Source organism: Hypanus sabinus, chromosome 11 (assembly GCF_030144855.1).
Source record: "Hypanus sabinus isolate sHypSab1 chromosome 11, sHypSab1.hap1, whole genome shotgun sequence".
Lineage (NCBI taxonomy): Eukaryota > Metazoa > Chordata > Chondrichthyes > Myliobatiformes > Dasyatidae > Hypanus > Hypanus sabinus.
In genome coordinates, this window is record NC_082716.1 from 68,846,056 (window position 1) to 68,868,442 (window position 22,387).

Consider the following 22,387-nt stretch of genomic DNA (forward strand, 5'->3'; position numbering starts at 1 on the left):
CTGAGTGTATAAATACATTAGGTTGTTTAGAATTCAAGGAGGGGGAAGTGTTGGGCCTCCTAATGAGCATTAAGGTGGATAAATCACCAGAGCCTGATGGAATTTACCCCAGGTTATTGAAGAAGACAAGAAATGAGATTGCTGGTGCCTTCACCAGTACCTTTGTATTCTCTCTAGCCACAGGCGAGGTCCCGGAGGATGGGTGAGTGGCTAATGTTGTACTTCTATTTAAGAAGGGAAAATCCTCGGAACTGTAGACCAGTGAGTTTCGCACCAGTAGTAGGGAAATTGCTGGAGAAAATTCCTGGGGATAAGATGTATGTGTTTGTAAACCCATGGCATAATTAGGGAGAGCCTCCTTGGCTTTGTGCAGGGCTTACCAACTTAACTGAGTTTTTGACAGGTTGACAGGTGAGATTGATGAGAGTAGGGTAGTGGATATTGTTCATGTGGATTACAGTAAGGCGTTTGACAAAGTCCCTCATGAGAGGTTCATCCAGAAGATTAAGGTGTGTGGGATCCATGGTGAATTGGCTGTTTGATAAACAGAACTGGCTTGCACATAGAATTCAGAAGGTAATGGTTGAAGGGACTTATTCGATCGAGCTGGAGGTCTGTACTTAGTGATGTTCCACAGGGGTCTGTGCTGGGACGTCTGCTGTTTGTGATGTATATAAATGAACTGGATGAAAACGTAGATGGGTGGTTTAGTAAGTTTGTGGATTGGTGGAGTTCTGGATAGTGTAGCAGGCTGGCAAAAGACTACAGCACGATACAGATCAGTTGCAGATATGGGCTGAGAAATGGCAGATGGAGTTTACCCAGATAAATGTGAGGTGTTGCACCTTGGCAGGGCAAATACTAGGATACATTACATTGTTTAAGGCAAGATCTTTAATAGTGTTGCCAAGGAGAGAGATCTTGGGATCCAAGTTCATTGCTCTTTGAAAGTGGCTACGCAGGTTGCTATGGTGATTAAGGCTTATGGAAGGCTTGCTTTTATTAGCTGAGGCATTGAGTTCCAAAGTCAGGAAGTTATGTTGAAACTTTATGAAACTCTGGTTAAGCTATATCTGGGTACAGTTAGGGTTGCCCCACTATAGGAAAGATGTTGAAACTTTGGAGAGGGGGCAGAAGAGGTTTACCAGGATGGTGCCTGCTTTAGTGCTATCATGAGAGGCTGGAGAAAATTGGGTTGTTTTCTCTGGAGCTCCGGAGGCTGAGGGGAGATCTGATAGAGGTTTATAAGGTTATGAAAGGCATAGTTAGAGTGGACAGAGAGTATCTGTTCCTCAGGGTTGAAATATCTAATACCAGAGGGGGTATGTTCAAGGGGGGTGTGAGAGTTAAGGTTTTTACTCAGAGAGTGGTGGATGCCTGGAATGTACTGCCTATAATGCTGGTAGAGGCAAATACATTAGAGACTCTTAAGAGGCATTTGGATAGGCACATGGATGTAAGGAAGATGGGAGGATATGGGCATTGTGTAAGTAAGAGGTATTAGTGTTTGGGTGTTTTTAAGTTGCTTTTTAGCTGGTTCAACACAACATTGTGGGCAAAATGGCCTGTCCCTGTGGTTGCTGTGCTCCTACTCCAATATTCTATGTTGTATGCTGACTTCGGCCTATTTTATCGTGTGCCCCAAGTACCCTGAAACCTCGTCCTTACTCATGGGTTCTAACATCTTACCAACCACTGAAGCCAGGCTAACTGGCTCATAATTTCCTCTCTCTTGCAACATAGATCACAACAACTTGATCTTTCCCCTCCCACTCCAAATTCTTCTACAGGTCAGTTTAGATGTTCAAACCTGGGCACCAGGAAGATAAAACAGCCTTTAGGACTGTTGCAACAGATATTTCCCTGATTATACTATCCCCAATTACAACTACATTTGTCTTCCTCCCCCCCCCCCCCCCCCACCATGGCCCCCTGAACAACTGTGCCAAGGTTTGGATCCTCATTTTTCCTACAGCCCCACTCTCATCCTCACAGGGAGTGGTTGTCTGAGGCTGTTACGGATTTGGTATGTCAGCATTTGGATTTCTGTGCACAGACTTCAGCTTTATATTTGCTTAAAGGTAGTTCCACAGCGAGTGAACATGTTGATACCCATGATGTCTTTTGATGAGGGATTGAGCAGACATGACCTATATTTTTAAAGTGTGTAAAAATGAGATGTGATCTCATTGAAATGTATAACACTCTTACAGGACACCTTGTGGTTTTTGCATGGGAGATGTTTCCCCTGGTTGAGGATGGCAGAACAGAGTCACAGTAGCAGAAGGAGGCATAGAGCATTTAAGACTGAGGTGAAGAGAAATCAATGGTGGAGATGCATCAGCACACAGGAAGGAGATTGAAATTCTGGCTGAGTGGTGCCACAGCAACAACCTCTTACTGTCAGCAAGACCAAGAAACAGGTTATTAAGTTCAACAGGAGGAAACCAGAGGTCCATGAGTGAGTCCTCATCGAAGGACCAGAGGTGGGGAGGGCCAGCCACTTTAAGTTCCTGTGTTATCATCTCAGAGGATCTATCCTGGGCCCAGTGTGTAACTGCAATTACAAAGAAAGCACAGCAGCACCACTACTTCCTTAGAAGTTTGCAAAGATTTGACACGACATCTAAAACTTAGACAAACTGCTATAGATGTGTGATGAAGTGTATATTGACTGGCTGCTTCACAGCCTGGTACTGAAGCACTGGAGCTTTTGAACAGAAAATCCTACAATAAGTGGTGGATACAGCCCAGTCCATCATGGGTAAAACTCTCCCAACCATTGAGCACACCTACATGGAGCATTGTTGCAGGAAAACAGCATCCATCATCAGGGACCCCCACCACCCAGATCATACCCTCTTCTCACTGCGGCCATTAGGAAGGAAGTACATGACCTCAGGACTCACACCACTGGATTCAGGAACAGTTATTACCCTTCAACCGTCGGGCTCCTGAAGCAGAGAGGATAACTTCACTCAACTTCTCTTGCCCCATCACTGTACTGTTCCCACAATCTATGGACTCACTTTCAAGGACTCTTCATCTCATGTTCTTGACAATTATTGTTTATTTACTTATTATGATATCTTTTAATTTTCTTTTGAATTTGCACATTGATTGTCCATGTTGGTTGGGTGCGGTCTTTCATTGATTCTATTACGGTTCTTGGATTTACTGAGTATGCCTGGAAGAAAACGAATCTCAAGATTGTGTATAGTACTTTAGTAATAAATTTACTTTGAACTTTGAAATGTCAGAGAGCAGTGGTGAAGAGAAATGCCTTTAGATACAGGGTGGTGAACCTTCTGTAATTGTCCAACTAGAGGGCAGCGGAGGCTGGCAAACGTCTTCATTCAAATCAGAGATTAATTCCTTTATAATAAGAACAATCCAACAAAGGTTATGGGCATAGTGCAGGAAAATGAAGGCGAGTCCTGAGCTTGATGAAAGTTCGTTCAGGCTCGAACAGACTGAAGGCCAATAAACATAATGAGCAGGAATTAACCATTACAAAGTAGTAAAGTCAAAATTTATATTCAGATTACATACATGTCACCACATACAACCCTGAGATTCTTTTTCTGCAGGCATACATGGCAAATCTACAGAACAATAACTGTAAACACCAGGAATTGTCAACTGAAAACAAACTCTGCAAATGCAGATGTAAGCAATAGTAATAAATAACGAGCATGAAATAACAAGTAAATGAGAGTAGCTATCCCCTTTTGTTCGAGAGCCTGATGCTTGAGAGATAGTAACTGCTTTTGAACTTGGTGGTGAGAGTCCTGAGGCACCTGTACCCTTTACCTGACAGCAGCAGTGAGAAAAGAACATGGTAATGGTGGTGAGGATCTCCGATGACTGATGCTGCTGTTCTACGCAATGTTTCATGTAGATGTGATCAATGATTGGGATGCACTGGGCCAAATCCACAACCTTTTGTAGGATTTTCCAATCAAGGGCATTGGTGTTCCCATACCAGGCTTTAATGCAGCCTGTCAGCACACTTCCCACCACACATCTACGGAATTTTGCCAAGTTTTTTGATGACATGTCGTACCTCACAGACTTCTGAGGAAGTAGAGGTGCTGTCATGTTTTCTTGGCAACAATATTTATATGATGGGTCTAGGACAGGTCATCTGAGATAGTGACACCCAAGAATTTAAAGTTACTGATCCTCTAATGAATACTGGCTCATGGACCTCTGGTTTCCCTCTCCTGAAGTCTACAATTAGTTCCTTGGTCTTATTGACATTGAGTGAGAGGTTGCTGATATTTCACCACCCAACCAAGTTTTCAATCTCCCTCCTGTATGCTGATTCATCACCCCCTTTGATACTGCCCACCACAGTGGTGTCATCAGCAATCTTGTATATGGTGTTGGAGCTGTACTTAGCTATAACTCATAGAAGTAAAGTGAGTAGAACAGGAGGAGTAGAGGCCCCTTGTGCCTGCTCTGCCATTAATGGCTAATGTAACCTTAAGTTTTATTTTTGGTTTAAATACATGGCAGCTTTCAACCTAGATATATTCAGTAACCCATATCTCTCAGGTGTGCACTTTGAGTCCTGCTCCAAATCCTTCTGTTGATGACCTGTCATTGGAGATGAAACGTTTACTCTGTTTCCCTCTCCACAGATACTGCCCGAAAGACTATGTTCAGAAATAGCCATTTATATTTCAGATTTCCTCTGTAGATACGGGACTGGTGCTTGCACAGGGTTCAACCTCTGGACCTGCTAGTTAGCGACAAACTGCTGGAGGAACTTGGTGGGCATTTCAGGAGGGTCCAGTCCCAAAATGTCAGCTGTTCATTTCCTTCTAAAGATGCCATCTCCTCTGCAGAGTTCTTCCAGTAGTTTCATTATTGCTCCGGTTCCAGTATGTGTGTTACCCCCTCTGAACTGCTGGTTTGACGTCGGCACTGGACTTCTCTAGAGCTACGGGTTCAGAGCCGGCATTGGATTCCCCCTCCGGAGCCGCTGGCTCGGCGCCCGCACTGGATTCCCCCTCCGGAGCCGCTGGCTCGGCGCCCGCACCGCCTCTGGATTCAGTGACATTCCCCGAAAGCGGCTCACCGCTGCCTGACTGAAGTCTGCTAACTCGCTCGTAGACGCACGTCACTGGAGGAGTTTTCCGGGAGAGTAAAGATGGCAACTCCGGAGTACAGCCTGAAGAGAGTGTTGTGGCAGAGTAAGTTCGGCAGCCCCCGCCGCTCTCCGGCTGCAGTGAGCGGAGGCGCCGGCACCGCTCTGTCGGTGGCCCCGCGAACGAACGCGGAAGTGGCATGGTCCGAAGCAACAGGTCGCGGCGCGGAGACCTGGAAAACATGTCGGCTTTCACCCCGTGATTGCAGTCCGCATAATTAAGTTGGGGGGGGGGGAGTTTTATTTTATGAATAACTGAAGACAGTAAATGGCAGCTTTAATAAGTGGGTATGGGTAGGTGGGGAGAATAACTCATGAAATAAGTCTTCGCGTAAAATTCGACCTTTACATTTAAGGTCACTATTTGAAGCGTGAAAATAACAAAGCCTAAATCCCGTCGTCTCTGTGGGAATATTCGGCTTCGGTCGACCTCAACAACGCAACTTTCGGTGTGTTAATGGGGGCTTCACCACGGGGCGACCGGACCGATTGGCTCCGGAGTGCGGAGTACGCAAGCGCAGCCCCTGCTCGCTGTTTTGAAAAGTTTGGGCGTCAGATCTTGTTTGCGGCCTGTGGCTGATCGTCGCTTCTTTAGTCGGGGCATGTCCGGCTCAGTGGTCGGTTAGGGAGTTCGGCCAACCCCCCCCAGCCTCGCTGCTTATAACCCCAATGATAACGTAAAACAGCTGAGCCGGGAGTGTCCTGGTCCTGGTGCACCAATGTTGCATAAAACATGAGGCTGGCGGTCTAGATTCTGAGAAGCATGATTATGGAAAGCTCTTTTTCATAGGGACACACAGCAGAGTCCGTTTGCACACCATGTCCGATTTGATTCTCACTATCTTTATGTACATTATGTTTGTTATAATTTTGTATACCTTTATCAGGTAAATCTGCTCCAAAGAAAGCTAACCAAAAGTCTATGCAGTCTCTGTGACTCCCTTGTCCACTAGTCTCTCCCTCCTGGCACTTACCCCTGCAGGTACCACTCCTGCCCTATCACTCCCTCCTCACCACCATTCCCAAACAACCCTCCCAGGTGAGCCAGCTCTTCCACTTGCAAGTCTTTCAGGGTCATCTACAGTATCTGAAGCAGCTCCTCTGTAGCAGTGAGGCGGGATGTAGATTGAAGAACTGTTTCTTTGAGTACCTTCACATATTACAACAGGCAGGATTTTCTGGTGACCACTCATTTTAATTCTACTTCCCATTCTCATTCCGACATGTCGGTCCATGGCTTTCTCTACTGTCAAGATGAGTCCATTCTCAGGTTGGAGGAGCAACACTTCATATTCCAGCCGGGTAGCCTCCAATCAGACAGCATGAACATCGATTTCTCTGACTTACAGTAATTTATCCCCCTGCTTTCTTTTACCATTCCCCTTTCTGGCTGCCATCTTACCCCTTCTGTTCACCTGCATATCACCTTCCTCTGTTTACCTTCCTCTTTCCCTTTCTTCCATAATCCACTCTCCTATCAGATTCCTCCTTCAGCCCTTCACCTTTTCCACCTATCACTGCCCAGCATCTCACTTCAACCTTCCCCCCCCACCCCTCCCCTGCCCACCTACTTATCCCCTCATCTGGCTTCACCTCTTACCTGCCAACGTGTGCTCCTTCCCCTCCCTCAACCTTATTCTGTCTTCTTCCCCCTTCCTTTCCAGTCCTGATGAAAGTTGTTCACTCAAAGCAGCAACTATTTATTCCTCTCCCTAGATGCGGAGTGACCTGCTGAGTTACTCCAGCATTTTGAGTGTATTGGTCTGGATTGTCTGTGACTTACCAGTCTCTTCTCATTGGAATTGGTTTGTTATTGTCATGTGTGTTACAATAATAATGAAAACCATGTTAGAATGCTATCCAGAGTGATGATGACATACACTAAGGTAGTAAAAGGAAAACAAAGTGGAATATAGTGTTAGTGTTACAGAGAAAGTGTAGTGCAGGTGGACAAGAGCCCTAGCAGAGTCAAATGGGAGATCAAGTATTCATCTTTAGTATATGAGAGGTCCATTCAAGAGTGCTAACAGTGAGATAGATGCTGCTCTTTGCTTTTGTGTTTGTGCTTTCAGGCTTTTGTGATCTTCTGCCTGATAGGAGAGGGGAGAAGAGAGAATGACTGGGATGGGAAGGGGCCTTGTTTATGTTGGCTGCTTTCCTGTGCATGTGGGAAGCGTAGTCAGAGCCAATGAAGGGAGGCTGGCTTGCCTATTGTGTGGGGGCTGCAATCATAACTCTGCAGTTTCTTGTGCTCTTGGGCAGAACAGTTCTGTGTTGAACTGAGGCTGTGGCCGATTCCAGCTGCGGTGATACCTGGCCTCATGTCTTTCATAAAACTTCAGTTCTGAATGCTATTTGCTTACTTTTATTCTTTGCATGATTAGTTGTTTTTGTACATTGGGTGTTTGACAGTTTTTTTCCAATGGGTTCTCTTGAGTTTCTTTGTTTTGCGGCTGCCTGTAAGGAGATGAATCTCGAGGTTGTATAATGTACACATACTTTGATAATAAATGTACTTTGAACACGGAGCTGCAATGCGTCTGAACAGGAGGCGAGTGCAATGATATTTAAAAGAAATTTGGAAAGATCAGTGGAAAGAAATGGTTTAGAACAGGGGTTCCTAACCTGCTTTTATCCCATATACCCTTACCATTAACCGAGGGGTCCGTGGACCTCAGGTTGGGCACCCCTAGTTTAGCAGAATGTGGGCTAAATACAGAAAGATGGGACAAGCCCAGGAAGGCAACTTGGTCAGAGTAGACAAGTTGGGCTGAAGAGCCTGTTTCTGTGCCATATAGCTCTTTGACTCCACATGCAATTCATGTGATTGTATATTATTGTCCCCGTATTACTCTATTGTGATCCCAATTTAAACATTTTTCAGTATGGCAATGAAAATATGTCAGGGTAGACAAAATTGAAAAAAATAGTACCAAACCACTGAAGTGATCACAAATCTCCATTTCACTTCATACAGAGCAGCACCACTCAACAAGTTGATCTGTCTCACTCCTGTAGGCCTCGTGATAACCCAGCCCGATGTATTTGCACATTGCATCTGGTCTCGCGCATGTATGTAGCTTCTTGAGTGTTCTGTTTGCTATGTTCCTCCAAGCAAAGTTCAATATTCTGTTAGATACTTGATGTTGGAGAGGGATTGTGAGAAATTTGCTGCTGAGTATTTGGTTTCATTTAATTACTGCTCTATGATAACTTCCATGGTATTGATTCTAGGGGACTTGGCAGTAGGGATGCTTATATGGATTTTTATTTTGCAGGCTGTTATTCCCAGCACTTCCTTTGCATAATAATTGCATTCATTATAAACATTTCTAAGGAGTATTTCAAATTATTGTTTACTTCTGTGTCTTTGAAAAGGTTTTGATAAATCAAATCCTGATTCCCTTTACTTTGCTCAGTACTGTTTATGAAGTAACTAAACCTGAAACAAAGGCTGACTTCTTTTTCCTTCCTATAGTTTTTCTGTCATGAATTCCAAAACTTGAAACACTCTAAAAGTAAGAACATACCAAGGAACGGGGCTTGTGTGAAACCCTTGTATGATGTAAGATTTGTACAGGATTTTTATATTCTTTATTTGCTATTGACACAAGTGGTTATATTACTGGTTGATCCGTGACTTACCTAGGACCTTTTCTACCCTTACTTTGGGCATCTATGCCTGAGGAGAATGCATTTTGAAACATCTTACCCCACATGCACATCATTATACCATTCTGTTATATTACACCTGTCATGTACAAGCCCAGTTGTGTTTAGGCTTCACCTTCTGGTCAGTTGTGTTTATGTGATCAAAGCATGTCTAAATTTTGAAGGTTAACTTTCAGGTTGAGTCCTTAGCAGAGAAGACAGATGCAATGTTGGTCTTAATTTCAGGAGGACTAGAAAATAAAAGCAAGCATGTACTGCTGAGGTTTTGTAAGGTATTGGATTGGCCACATTAGAAATATTGTGACCAATTTTGGGCCCTCTCTCTGAGGAAGAATGTGCTGGCCTACGAGAGGGATCAGAGGAGGATCACAAGAATGAACCCAGGAATGAAAGGCTTTGTATATGAGGGGCATTCGATAATCTTTGGACGTATACTCGATGGAGTTTGAAGAATGAGGGGGGGGATCTCAATGAAGCGTACTAGATACTGAAATGCCTGGATAGAGAGTGGAGAGTTTAAGAGCTGAGAATCAAGGAACGTCCCTTTAAGACTGAGACGAGGAGGAATTCTCTCAACCAGAGGATGGTGAATCTGTGGAATTTGTTACCACAAAATGCTGTGGAGGCCAGTCTATGGGTGAATTTAAGACTGATATTGATAGCTTATTGATTGGTCAGAAGTTTAAGTGTTATGGGGGGGAGGAGTTTAAAATCAGTGTTGATTGAATGGCAAAGTAGACCAATTGGCCTGTGTTCCTATATCTTACAGTGTTATTACACCTCATGATAAGCAACAATAGGAGGAGACACTGTAAAGGCAGTAAATCGTAAATGTAAGAAATTCTGCAGGTGCTGGGAATCCAGAGCAACATGCAGAAAATGCTGAAGAAATTCAACAGGTCCAACAGCATCTATAAGTCTTGATGAATCCTGGTGAAGTGTCTCAGCCTGAAACATCAACTTCTTATTCCCTCCATAGATGCTGCCTGACCTGCTGAGTTCTTCCAGCACTTCGTACATATTGTAGAGGCAGTTTGTTTTTTTTATTCTTTCTGTTCACCTAGCCCTGCCAATTTATGGAATGCATTGAATAATTTTCAATTAATGATATTAGGTTGGTTTTGTGTTTCAGCCAGATTTGTTTTGTGCAACCTAGTGTGGCATCCGTTAGTCTCGTGAGACCATGGATCTGTGCCCTCTCCAGGGCGCAGGCCTGAGCAGGGTTGTATGGAAGACCACCAGTTGCCCATGCAGCAAGTCTCCCCTCTCCACGACACCGATGTTGTCCAAGGGAAGGGCAAGGGCCAATACAGCTTGTCACCAGTGTTGTTGCAGGAGTTGCCAGAGCGAGGTTGAAGACAACGTCGGACTGCCTTAGGGACTCCAGCTCCGGATTTGTCCTCAGGGTTTACTCCCGAAGCCTTTCCCATGAGTGAGTATGGCCACAAGGCAGCGGAGGTTTGAAATCAGAGTTTCCCTCTCTTAGATGGACTGCCTTCCCAGGCTGATGAGCTCCATCTACCCAAAGCACTGGTTTTAAAGTGCCAGGACCTGCCTTCGCCCCTTCTCCTGTCAGTAGAAACGGTTCCGTTGGGTTTAGAGGCTAAGCCACACGAGAAGGCCAGGAGTTGGACTTGGTTGTCAGAGGGTATTTGAGGCACATGCCGTGAGGAGCACTTTTCGGTAGTGGGAGCTTGTCCCCATTACTACTCCTCGGCTTGACAACCTTGGAACCTAGTATTGAGAAAAGTATTCATGAACATGTTTTAGAAGCCACATTGCCATCTAAGACTTGAACAGCATTGTTAATAAAGAAGTTAATGCTCTGAGCAATAGTGTGTTTCTTTTACTTACCTTCTTAAGTGACTTAAGCAGGAGTTTAAAAAGCTAATGATACAGTGCATTAAGCTATTCCTCTTCTGAATTTTGTCATTTGCAAAGAGAATCTGCTGCTCTTGTGTGAAGTGAAATGGAAATTTATAATCGCAGCAGTGGTTTGAAACTATTTTTAAATTTTCAGAATCAAAATCAGGTTTATTTTCCCTGGCTTTTATCATGAAATTTGTTAACTGTGCCGCCATATTTTCATACCAATTGTATCTACGCTACCATATTTTCATGCTAGTTTTATCTACCCTGCTATATTTTCATTGCCATACTAAGTAATGTTTAAGCATAGACAATAATATATCATCTAAAATAATCACATACAAACGTAAATTGTACGTGGAGTGGGGCACAAAAACAGGCTCAGGCTTGTGCCATTTGTTTGCTTTTGGCCCATGTTCTCCTAAATCATTTTATTGCATTGTCTAAATATCATTGTACTTGTCTTCACCACCTCTCTGGCAGATCATTCCATATACCCACTTCCTTCCATGTGGAAAAAAAATTGCCTCTCAGCTCCCCTTTAAAACTTTCATCTCTCACCATAAACCTCTGACTTAAAGTGTTAGACTTCCCTAAGCTGGGAGAAAGACTGTGACAATCCATCTTGCCCATGCCTCTCATGATTTTACGAATCTTTGTAAAGTCATTGCTTAGCTTCCTTCACCACAGGGAAAACAGCCCCAGCCTATCCAGTCTCTCCATGTAATTCAAGCTCTCTAGTCCTGACAACATCTTCGTTAATCTTTTCTGCACCCTCCGTAGCTTAGTCATAGCCTTGCTATAGTATGGTGGCCAGAATATTCTAGGTGAGGCGTGACAAACATGACGTCCTAACTCTTGTACTCAGTGCCTCATTTGATGAAGACAAATACAAGTGTTTGTACACCATGTGAGGTAGGCATTTTTGGAATGACTTGTCACAGATCAAGAACTTTAAGAATACAGACCCAATTGAAAGATATATTTCAAAGTGATCACGTAGGCACATGGACTTTTTGAAATTTTGATTTGTGAAATTACCTGTAAATATACATAAAACACAAAATTAGAAGCACTGATGAACTGTTAGGATTAAGAAGCTAACTCATGAATTATGCTTTTATTTGATTTTACTTTTAATTTAGAATTTTATTTTCTTGCAGAGATCAAGCAACTCATACTGGATGACTGCTTGGAAGCAGGAGAATGGAAGGTAAGTCAAATGTTTGAATGCAGCACATCATTGTTAACTGATGTCATGTTTGAGCACAATCATTTCAATTTTTAATCATCTTTTTTTTAATATGCACTTTTTTTTCTGATTGTGCTACCAAAAGAGTGAAAAATGGACTAGAAGAATTTAAAGTTATCTCCTGAATAGATATTTAGTTGAATGATGAGGGTAAAAAGATAATATTACAAGATCAAAATTAAAAGCTGATGACATTGCCAAAGAAGACAGCAAATCTGAGGATTGTGAATATTTCACAATTTTGCAAAGGTAAACCAAAGTATTGATAAAGAAAATAAAAATAGTACACAGGAGTAGAGAAACATTTACAACCTTTGAGTGACCTTTGTAAGAAGGAAAAGATTAGCAAAAAATGTAGATCTCTTATTCGATGATACAGGAGAAATTATATAGAATGTTTTGTGCCTCTGTTGTTATAGAAGAAGAGAAAGAAAGCCATGGTTGTCATCTGCTGGAATATCATAGATTCTAGAACATCCTCTGTAACTGGAAAGTTGCAAGTATGTCACCATTGTTTAAACTGAGTGAAAAAACTGAACCGTGGCCCAGTTAGTCTGACGTAAGTAATAGGGAGAATGATGGAATCTACTCTTAAAGAATTCTAACAGGGCATTTGGAATGTAAGATTAAGACTCTGTACCATCATTATAGGTGTAAGAAAGAGGACAGTGTTTTGAGTAGTAAATAGCTGACTAGATGCAAAATAGTTGATGTTGTATATTCAGACTTTCATGAGGCACCACATAACATTAAACAAAATTGGACATACCATATTGGGAGTTATATTCTGCAGTAGATTGAAAACTAGTTAATAGATGGAAAGCCAGAGAGTAAGAAAAGGAGGTAATTTTCAGGTTGAGAAACTGTGACTAGTGAGTTAGATGAAATACAGAGTTGGGAAATGTATGATAATGCATTTTGGTAAAAGAACAATAGTGCAGACTATTAGGTAAATGGGGAGAAGGTTCAAACATCAGAGGTGCAGAGGGACTTGGGAGTTCTCATACAAGACTCCCAGAAGGTTAATTTACAGGTTGAGTCTGTGGTAAAGAAGGCAAATACAATGTTGGCATTTATTTCAAGTGGAATAGAATATAAAAGCAATAAGATAATGCTGAACCTTTATAACACACTAGTTAGGCTGCACTTGGAGGGTTGTCAACAGTTTTGGGCCCCACATCTCAGAAAGGATGTGTTGTCATTGGAGAGAGCCCAGAGGAGGTTCACGAGGATGATATGAGGAGCATTTGGCAGCTTTGGGCCTGTATTCACTGGAATTTAGAAGAATGCAGTGGGGTGAGGGGGAATCTCATTAAACCTACCGAATGTTGAAAGGACTGGACAGGGTGGATGTGGAGAGGATGCTTCCAATGGTGGAGTATCCAGATTAGAGGGCACAGCCTCAAAGTTGAGGGGCAACCTTTTACAACAGAGATAAGGAGGATTTTTTTTTAGCCAGAGAGTAATAAATCTGTGGAATGCTCTGCCACAGACTGCAGTGAAGGCCAAATTTGAAGTGGAAGTTGATTGTTTTCTGATCAGCCAGGGCATCACAGGATATGGCAAGAAAGCAGGTGTATGGGGTTGAGTGGGATCTGGGATCGGCCAAGATGAAATGGTGGAACAGACTCGATGGGCTGAATGGCCTAATTCTGTTCACATGTCTTATGGTCTTGTGGTGTTAATGCTTCAGTTTGTCATAATCTGTATCAATGAGATGGATGAGGGATTGAAGTGTAATGCAAATCTGCTTACTGATTGACACGAACTTGGGTGGCAGTTTGGGCTGTGAGGCAAATGTAGAGAAGTTTCAAGGTAATACAGATAGATGAAATGTATGGTCAAGGATATGACAGATAGAATATAATGTGGATATATGTAAGGTCAGTTACCTTGGTAGAAAAGAATAGAAGAAAAATGCTTTTAAATAGTGAGAGATTGGAAAGAGTTGAGATTCCCTTTTAAAAAAAACCATTGGAAGTTAACAAAATAGAAGCATAATTGTGGTCCTTGACCATGATGACTGTTTCTCTTCCCACAAATGTTATCTGACCTGCTGAGTGCTTTCTGTATTTCAAGCTTTTGTTTCAGGTTTCCAGCATTTGTGGCTTTTAAGATTTTATCAAAAGTTAACAAGGAATTAAAATAAAAGTTGTGTGGCATTTATTGCAAAGAGAACTTAAGCTCTATATAATTCTGCTCCAATTTTGCAGAGCCCTGGTAAGACAACATCAGGAATATTGTGTACAAATCTGGCCTCTTTGCCTATGGAAGAATGTAATTATCAGACAGTGCAGCAAAGATATACCAGGTTGGTTTCTGGAGCAGATATGTATGTATGAGAAGACATTAAGCAGACTAGATTTTAGTGACTGAAGTTTAGAAGAATAAAAGGAATACCCATTCTCCAAAATATTGTGAATCTTTGTGATTATCTACCCATGAAAGTTCTGAATCTCAGCTGTTCTTTATATTCAAGAGAGAGATTAGTGGAGTTTTAGATTTTAGAGCAACTGAATGATAGCAGGTTTGTATGGGACATAGCACGGAAGTAAATGATCAAGCAGATTCTCTTTGAAATACAGGGTAGACACATGAGACTGAATCAGCTCCAACTGTTATATGTTATGTCCTTGCATTCTATTTAAAATGACTTCTCATAAGCCATTCTTGTATACCTATAAACTGGCAAGTCATGAGCAGGAAGAGAGTGCAGTGTTTTTGTAAACTCTGTAGCTGTATAACTGGACAGCACATTTTTCAAAAGTGTTGCTTTCTCAGAAATTTGCTTGTGGTAATCATAGAATGCTTGAAGCTGAACACAGAAGTAATTTCACAAAACTAGTATCACGTAGGAATTTGGAGAAACAAGAAATTAACTTTTATTGAATATAAAGCATTTCATTGCATAATGGTGTTGACACTTTGCAGTAGTTCAACTAGGCTAAAAATGTTTTGTTGATGATTTTCATTTGTACTCAATGTATGAGACCTTTTGCTTAAATATCCAACAATAATCAGCCAGCCTTGATTCCAGTTGCCCTGATACCATTTCTCCATGACCGCTATGTCGTGGTGAAACCTTTCAGCATGCTCGTGACTGACAGCACCAAGATTTGCGGGAAAGAAGTCTAAATGGGAATGCAGAAAATGAATCTTCAGTGAAATGTTGCTCTTCATGGTTTTGCATGCTTGAAACATGTTGTCAAGAAGCTGTATGTAGCTTGGTGCTCTGTAGTTGCCAAGAAAATTTTCAACAACATCCTTAAATGCAATTTTCTCTGCTCTCACTAGAAGTTCGTTGATGACCAGTTTGATCTGTGGACCAACATAAATGCCTTCCTTAATCTTGGCAGTAGTTATTCTGGGAAACATCTGTCTCAATTATCAGAATCCTTTACCTTCCTCGCTTAATGCTTTCACAAAATTTTTCATAAGCTCCAATTTTATATGAATTATATGAAGAGGAGGCAAAAATATTTTTGTTGGGTCCACAAGGGGCTTATATGTCACACTTCTCTGCCCTGGAATGAGCAGCGTACAGTGGCCAATCCTTTTTATAATAATGAGATTCTTTAGTATGGCTGTCCATACTAAATTGCAAATGAAGTAACAGTATTGGAGGGTGGATATTACCATGGTGTAGCAACCCAGCTTTCAGGCTTAATGCTGAGGAATCAGTAAAATGATGCTATTAATAGTGGGTCATGCTGACAATCCAAAGCAGTCAAAAGCCCATATATACCAGCACAGTCACACAGATTATCAACCTGACCAAAGAATTGCGGCTCGAAAGATAGAAATTTTTGTGCCTGGTGACAACAGATTCCATCCTTGCAGTCTTGAACACAGTAATTCTGCTTCTGACTTTGACAAATCCAAATCTCTGACCAGGTCATTAAACTCAGATTGAGTTATCAGTTGAGGCTCACTTGACATAAAGGGTTCAAAATCTGTATCAATATCAGTGTTGTTTTCCATTCCTAGCTCATTTGTCTGCCTCCACGTCGATGGTGGCTTCGGTACTGGAAGGCTATCATCGTGTGGTAGAGGTCTCATGGCTGAAGGGAGATTGGGGTATTCAATAGATTTTCTTTTTTTATCAGAGAAACCAGACACACTGGTCAGACTGAAGTAGTAGTCTGTCACATGATTCTTCTGCTCTCACCATGCCATCAAGACAGGGAACGGCGTTGACTTCTGAGTACTTGAGTCAAGCTCTAACATTGACAGTGCATGTTGTGTACCAAATGTGAGGAGCCCAGGCTTTGTCTTGATCACCGATTTTTCTCATTAAAGCTCATAGGCTTTCTTAATAAGAGGAGGTCTGAATTGAGATTTAAACATATACTTGCCACAAATATATCACGTATCACAAATGTATCACGTACACACCGTTCTACACATTGCGCTTACATGTATGTATATCAATTTGTGATCACGTTGGTGTATGTTCTACACACATAGCATATTGTGTGTACTCATTATAATAAAGTAATTGTATTTTCAGGAGTATTTGTGATAGCAGAAAGTATCATGGCTGTTGCTTCATTGGCGAGACATTCTGCTATCACAAATACTCCTGAAAATACAATGGTCGTCGGCTCAGAGGTTTGACGGACTCGGAGTCCTTTCAATGGACTCGGGTCGCTTTTGGTGTGTGCTACATTTGCGAGGCTGGGTTCGACAGAGCTTTCATTGTGTGCTGCGTCTGTGAGGCTGAGTCGGGCAGTGCTTTGGAAGTCCATAGCGGGGGTATTCCCTTCTGCCACCTGCGTGGGATGGCGAGTCTGTCGGGACCCTGGGGACTTGTGGAAACTGTGGTGATTTCTTTTGAACTTTAATATCTTGGACTGTTTTCACTATGCCCATATCAATTATGCTATTGTTTGCACTGTTGTAACTATGTGGTTTTGTGCAGGTCTTGTAGCTTTAGTTTTTGGTCTTGTTTTTGTCTGGTGGATTTGGAGCTCCTTTCCGGGGAACGCGCTAGACGGTAGTGCAATATTAATACACAGCAGCCTCTCCGGACTCTGGATTGGGGATTGCCAAACGTTACATGGATTTTCTGGTGTAGTCTGTTTTGTCATATGCTTTTGTGATATCATTCTGGGGGAACATTGTCTCATTTTTTAACTGCATTGCACTTGTGGTTTCTAAATGACAATAATCTGAATCTGAATCAGAAGTAGCTTGCTGATTTCTTGTATGTCCATCTGCTTGATCCTTTGTTACTTGTGATCATTGTGCTGGTATCAGGGCATGATTACCGGGTTTGCTGAAGGTTACAGAAGATGGACGAAGTGACTGATCTGGGTTATGTTCCTCAGAGCTCTGCAGAACTTCGGGGTTCATAACAATAATTGGGCCCCAAGCAATGAGCTCATTATTACATAAATTCGGGCAAAATAATGATTCCAAAGATTTCCGTGCTGTAATTGTTATAGGGTTATATGCCAGTCAGGAGGATCCAGAACATAGGCAATGGTAATTATGTAAGGCCATTGCTGACCAAGTTTGTGACTTGTGCCACAAAGAAGGTCCAAGGTTCACTGAGTGTTGGATGTTCCCCTGCACGGCACACACTGTCCTGACTTGGGAAATATATCGCTGGTCTCAATCATGGACCCAACATCATTACAGTCGGCCCTCCTTATCCGCGGATTCCGCATGCAAGGATTCAACTAACTGCGGATCGGGAAAACGCGGAAGTTCTCTTTCCAGCACTAATTGTTTGAGCATGTACAGACTATTTTTTCTTGTCATATTCCCTAAACAATACAGTATAACAACTATTTACATAGCATTTACATTGTATTAGGTATTATAAGTTATCTAGGGATGACTTAAAAGTACAGGCACTCCCCGGGTTATGAATGAGTTCCGTTCCTGAGTCCATCTTTAAAACAGATTTGAAGACGGAACAGGTACATCTGGTATTTTTTAGCGATACTCAAACGTTTTTCTTCGTATATAGTACATATTTTACCTTTCTATGCGTATAAAACACTTAAGAAACATACGTATTTCAATAATTAAACCACTGCGTTGCTTAGTAATAATTGTAGCTTTCATTGGGGCAGTGCCTTTCACATGCTCCATTAAAATTGTTCTGATCGTTGACTGACTGTAGCCTAACACTTTTCCAATGACCGATGACGTTTCACCTCTTTCTGATCGCTTTATTACTTCCACCTTATTTTCAATCAAGATCGTGATTATTTTTGTGAACAGAAACACTGCGGATTCAGAGCTGCACCGCCGGTTCCTAATGTCCACCACACTGAGACATGTTAAATAAAGTCCGGGGTTCTGCTGGGTCCTAAAGACCACTGGACGGAGACGTTAAATAAGGGACTTGAGCATCTGCATTTTTTGGTATCCGCGTGGGATCTCAGAAACAATTACCCGCGGATAAGGAGGGATAAGGAGTGGCTTCACCAGGTAGATTGCAGAATGTGGTTTATCAGCACCTTCTTGAAGACAATTAGGACTGAGCAATAAATGCCTAGCCTGTAATGCCTACATCGTGGAAACAGATGTAAATGAATAACTTAGATTGGTTTAATGGATAATGGATGAAAAAAGTAACTCCCGTTATATGATGTTCTTGAATGGTATGGTACTGATAATCTTGAAGTGTTTCCATACTATCTTTAACATTTTAGGTTACTGACATTTTTCTGTCTCAATTTGTCCCCAGGATCTCTGACGTCCTAAAGAGGAAATACTAAAAGTACTTTTGTAGGAGGTTTCCAATATATGTGGGAGCTGTCTTTTGCAAATGTATCAACTCCTTTGCATAATTTATGTGTTAATTTTTTATAGTTTGCACATTTTTTATTGGGAATTCTAAGATTGTAGTTTATATATCAATTTAAATTTTAGGTGATCTCATCAGATCAAAAACAATAAATTTATCTTCCAAATATTATTGTATTCTCCTTGTATGTATGTTAGGGTTATGAAGATGATCGCAATAGTACCTTAAATGTTTATTTAATTTGCCTTCTTTTTTCATCCCTCTTCTCTCCATATTTCAACCCAACACATTAGTAGCAATACATTAAATTTGCACTCTGGTATATTTCAGTTTTTTGATCCTAGATCAATCATAAAACATCATGGTAACCAACTGTGCTGTGTTGCGGGGTGAGGGTGGGGAGTGAGAGAGGTTCCACCCTTCCACCCTTGATTGCTTTCCAAAAATGCCTACTGGGACAAAATGTAGTTGTACTATGACTCCCCCTTGCTCTATAGTCAACAGTTTGCATCCTTGTTGATACAGTTGCAGTCAGAAATTTACATACACCTTAGCCAAATACATTTAAACTCAGTTTTTCACAATTCCTGACATTTAATCCCAGAAAACCTCTTGCATTTATACAGGGCCCTGGTGAGACCACACCTGGAGTATTGTGTACAGTTTTGTGTACAGTCTCCAGGGTTAAGGAAGGACATCCTGGCTGTAGAGGAAGTGCAGCATAGATTCACGAGGTTAATTCCTGGGATGTCCAGACTGTCTTACGCGGAGAGGTTAGAGAGACTGGGCTTGTACACGCTGGAATTAAGGAGATTGAGAGGGGATCTGATTGAAACATATAAGATTATCAAGGGATTGGACAAGATAGAGGCAGGAAATATGTTCCAGATGCTGGGAGAGTCCAGTACCAGAGGGCATGGTTTGAGAATAAGGGGTAGGTGATTTAGGACAGAGTTAAGGAAAAACTTCTTCTCCCAGAGAGTTGTGGGGGTCTGGAATGCACTGCCTCGGAAGGCAGTGGAGGCCAATTCTCTGGATGCTTTCAAGAAGGAGCTAGATAGGTATCTTATGGATAGGGGAATCAAGGGACATGGGAACAAGGCAGGAACCGGGTATTGATAGTAGATGATCAGCCATGATCTCAAAATGGTAGTGCAGGCTCAAAGGGCCGAATGGTCTACTTCTGCACCTATTGTCTATTGTCTATAAAACATTCCTTGTCTTAGGTCAGTTAGGATCACTATTTTATTTTAAGAATGTGAAATTTCAGAATAATAGTAGAGAGAATGATTTATTTCAGCTTTTATTTCTTTCTTCACATTCCCAGTGGGTTAGAAGTTTACATACACTTTGTTAGTATTTGGTAGCATTGCTTTTAAATTGTTTAACTTGGGTCAAACATTTTGGGTAGCTTTCTACAAGCTCCTAACAGTAAGTTGCTGGAATTTTGTTCCATTCCTCCAGACAGAACTGGTGTAACTGAGTCAGGTTTGTAGGCCTCCTTGCTTGCACACGCTTTTTCAGTTCTCCCCACAAATTTTCTATTGGATTACGGTCAGGGCTTTGTGATGGCCACTCCAATACCTTGACTTTGTTGTCCTTAAGCAATTTTGTCACAACTTTGGAGGTATGCTTGGGGTCATTGTCCATTTGGAAGACCCATTTGCAACCGAGCTTTAACTTCCTGGCTGATGTCTTGAGATGTTACTTCAATATATCCACATAATTTTCCTTCCTCATGATGCCATCTATTTTGTGAAGTGCACCAGTCCCGCAGCAAAGCACCCCCACAACATGATACAAAGCACCCCCACAATATGATGCTGCCACCCCCATGCTTCACGGTTGGGATGGTGTTCTTCGGCTTGCAAGCCTCACCGTTTTCCCTCCAAACATAACGATGGTCATTATGGCCAAGCAGTTCAATTTTTGTTTCATCAGACCAGAGGACATTTCTCCAAAAAGTAAGATTTTTGTCCCCATGTGCACTTGCAAACTGTAGTCTGGCTTTTTATGGTGGTTTTGGAGCAATGGCTTCTTCCTTGCTGAGCAGCCTTTCAGGTTATATCAACATGGGACTTGTCTTACTGTGGATATAGATACTTGTCTACCTGTTTCCTCCAGCATCTTCATAAGGTCCTTTGCTGTTGTTCTGGGACTGAATTGCACTTTTCGCGCCAAAGTATGTTCATCTCTAGGAGACAGAATGTGTCTCCTTCCTGAGTGGTATGATGGCTGCGTGGTCCCATGATGTTTATACTTGTGTACTATTGTTAGTACAGATGAATGTGGTACCTTCAGGCATTTGGAAATTGCTCCCAAGGATGAACCAGACTTGTGGAGGTCCACAATTTTTTTTTCTGAGGCCATGGCTCATTTCTTTTGATTTTGTTTGTAAACTTCTGACCCACTGGAATTGTGATATAGTCAATTAAAAGTGAAATAATCTGTAAACAATTGTTGGAAAAAGTACTCGTATCATGCACAAAGTAGTTGTCCTCAACGTCTTGCCAAAGCTATAGTTTGCTAATATGAAATCTGTGGAGTGGTTAAACAATGAGTTTTAATGACTTCAACCTAAGTGTATGTAAACTTCTGACTTCAACTGTATATACATATTAGAAATGGCCATCCCAAAGTGGTGTTGAACCACATCCAGAGTAGAGTTAGTTCCTTGTGAAGAAGAATAGAAGAGTAAGTGGCATAAAACTACTAGTGTGGTCAACAAGCAGAATGTTTCAGAAAATATTTAGCTTGTTTTTCTGTTGCAACTACGGTATAAACCAGATGAAATTAACTATACCACTGCGAGAATCGCAAGCTACACACACAAAATACTGGAGGAACTCAGCAGTTGACACTTTGGGCTGAAACGTGGACTATACTCTTTTCCATAGCTGCTGCCTGACCTGCTGAGTTCCTCCAGCATTTTGTGTGTGTTGCTCGGATTTCCAGCATCTGCAGATTTCTCCTGTTTGGGAAGAATCTCAAGCTGTCACTTTTTCTTACAGATACTTATTCTGGACCATTACACCACAAGGCTTCTTTCATCTTGCTGCAAAATATCCACACTTATGGCTGAAAAGATCACCGGTATGTACGTAAGGGTACTATGACTGATGCTGATCATCTTCCATTTTTTACTTTCAATTACCAGCTTATTTGTAAACTCAACTGTGTCATAACTTATAAATTAAAGAATTATCATAGTTGTGTGATTTGAGTTCTCCCTTCTGCCTATCTGTTTTCCCAATTTCTAAACCCAGACTTTTGGATAATTCAATCATGTCACAAAGGAAATAAACGTGAATTTCCTTTTTATAATTGACTGTTCTCTCAGCTTTACAAATTCTCCCATCATCCAAAATATTTCGTAGAAACAATAGAAATGATAAATCTGACATAAATCTTCTTGCATTCTTAGTTTAGCAATGTTTTGCCATCATGCATGTTGAGAGATGAAGATCTGTTGAATTCTTCGTTGAACATTCAATGATAATGGTTTAAGTTTAATTAATTAGAGAAAAACATGATGTCAGATGACACACAAAATGATTGGAATTCACCATCAGATTTTTTCGAATCCAATTTCGGATCATCAAAAAGGTTATTAATTGATGCACAGATGTTACTTTTCTAACATTACAGTCTGATCCCATGTGGATTTAATGAGATC

The 22,387-nt window shown here is 41.6% G+C and overlaps 1 protein-coding gene across 2 annotated transcripts in view; it reads left to right on the forward strand.

The window, feature by feature from the left end:
- Positions 1-4,420: 4,420 nt before the first annotated feature.
- Positions 4,421-22,387, forward strand: part of stxbp3 (syntaxin binding protein 3) — a 55,299-nt gene continuing 37,332 nt past the window's right edge. Inside the window, exons 1-4 of one of the 2 annotated variants that reach the window (XM_059984662.1) lie at positions 4,425-5,201; positions 8,634-8,720; positions 11,860-11,909; positions 21,723-21,804. In XM_059984662.1, coding sequence (XP_059840645.1) covers positions 21,786-21,804 — 19 coding nt within the window. In that variant the 5' untranslated portion in view covers positions 4,425-5,201; positions 8,634-8,720; positions 11,860-11,909; positions 21,723-21,785. Of the gene's footprint in view, positions 5,202-8,633; positions 8,721-11,859; positions 11,910-21,722; positions 21,805-22,387 lie in introns of both variants that reach the window. The other variant, XM_059984661.1, reaches the window with a different exon arrangement.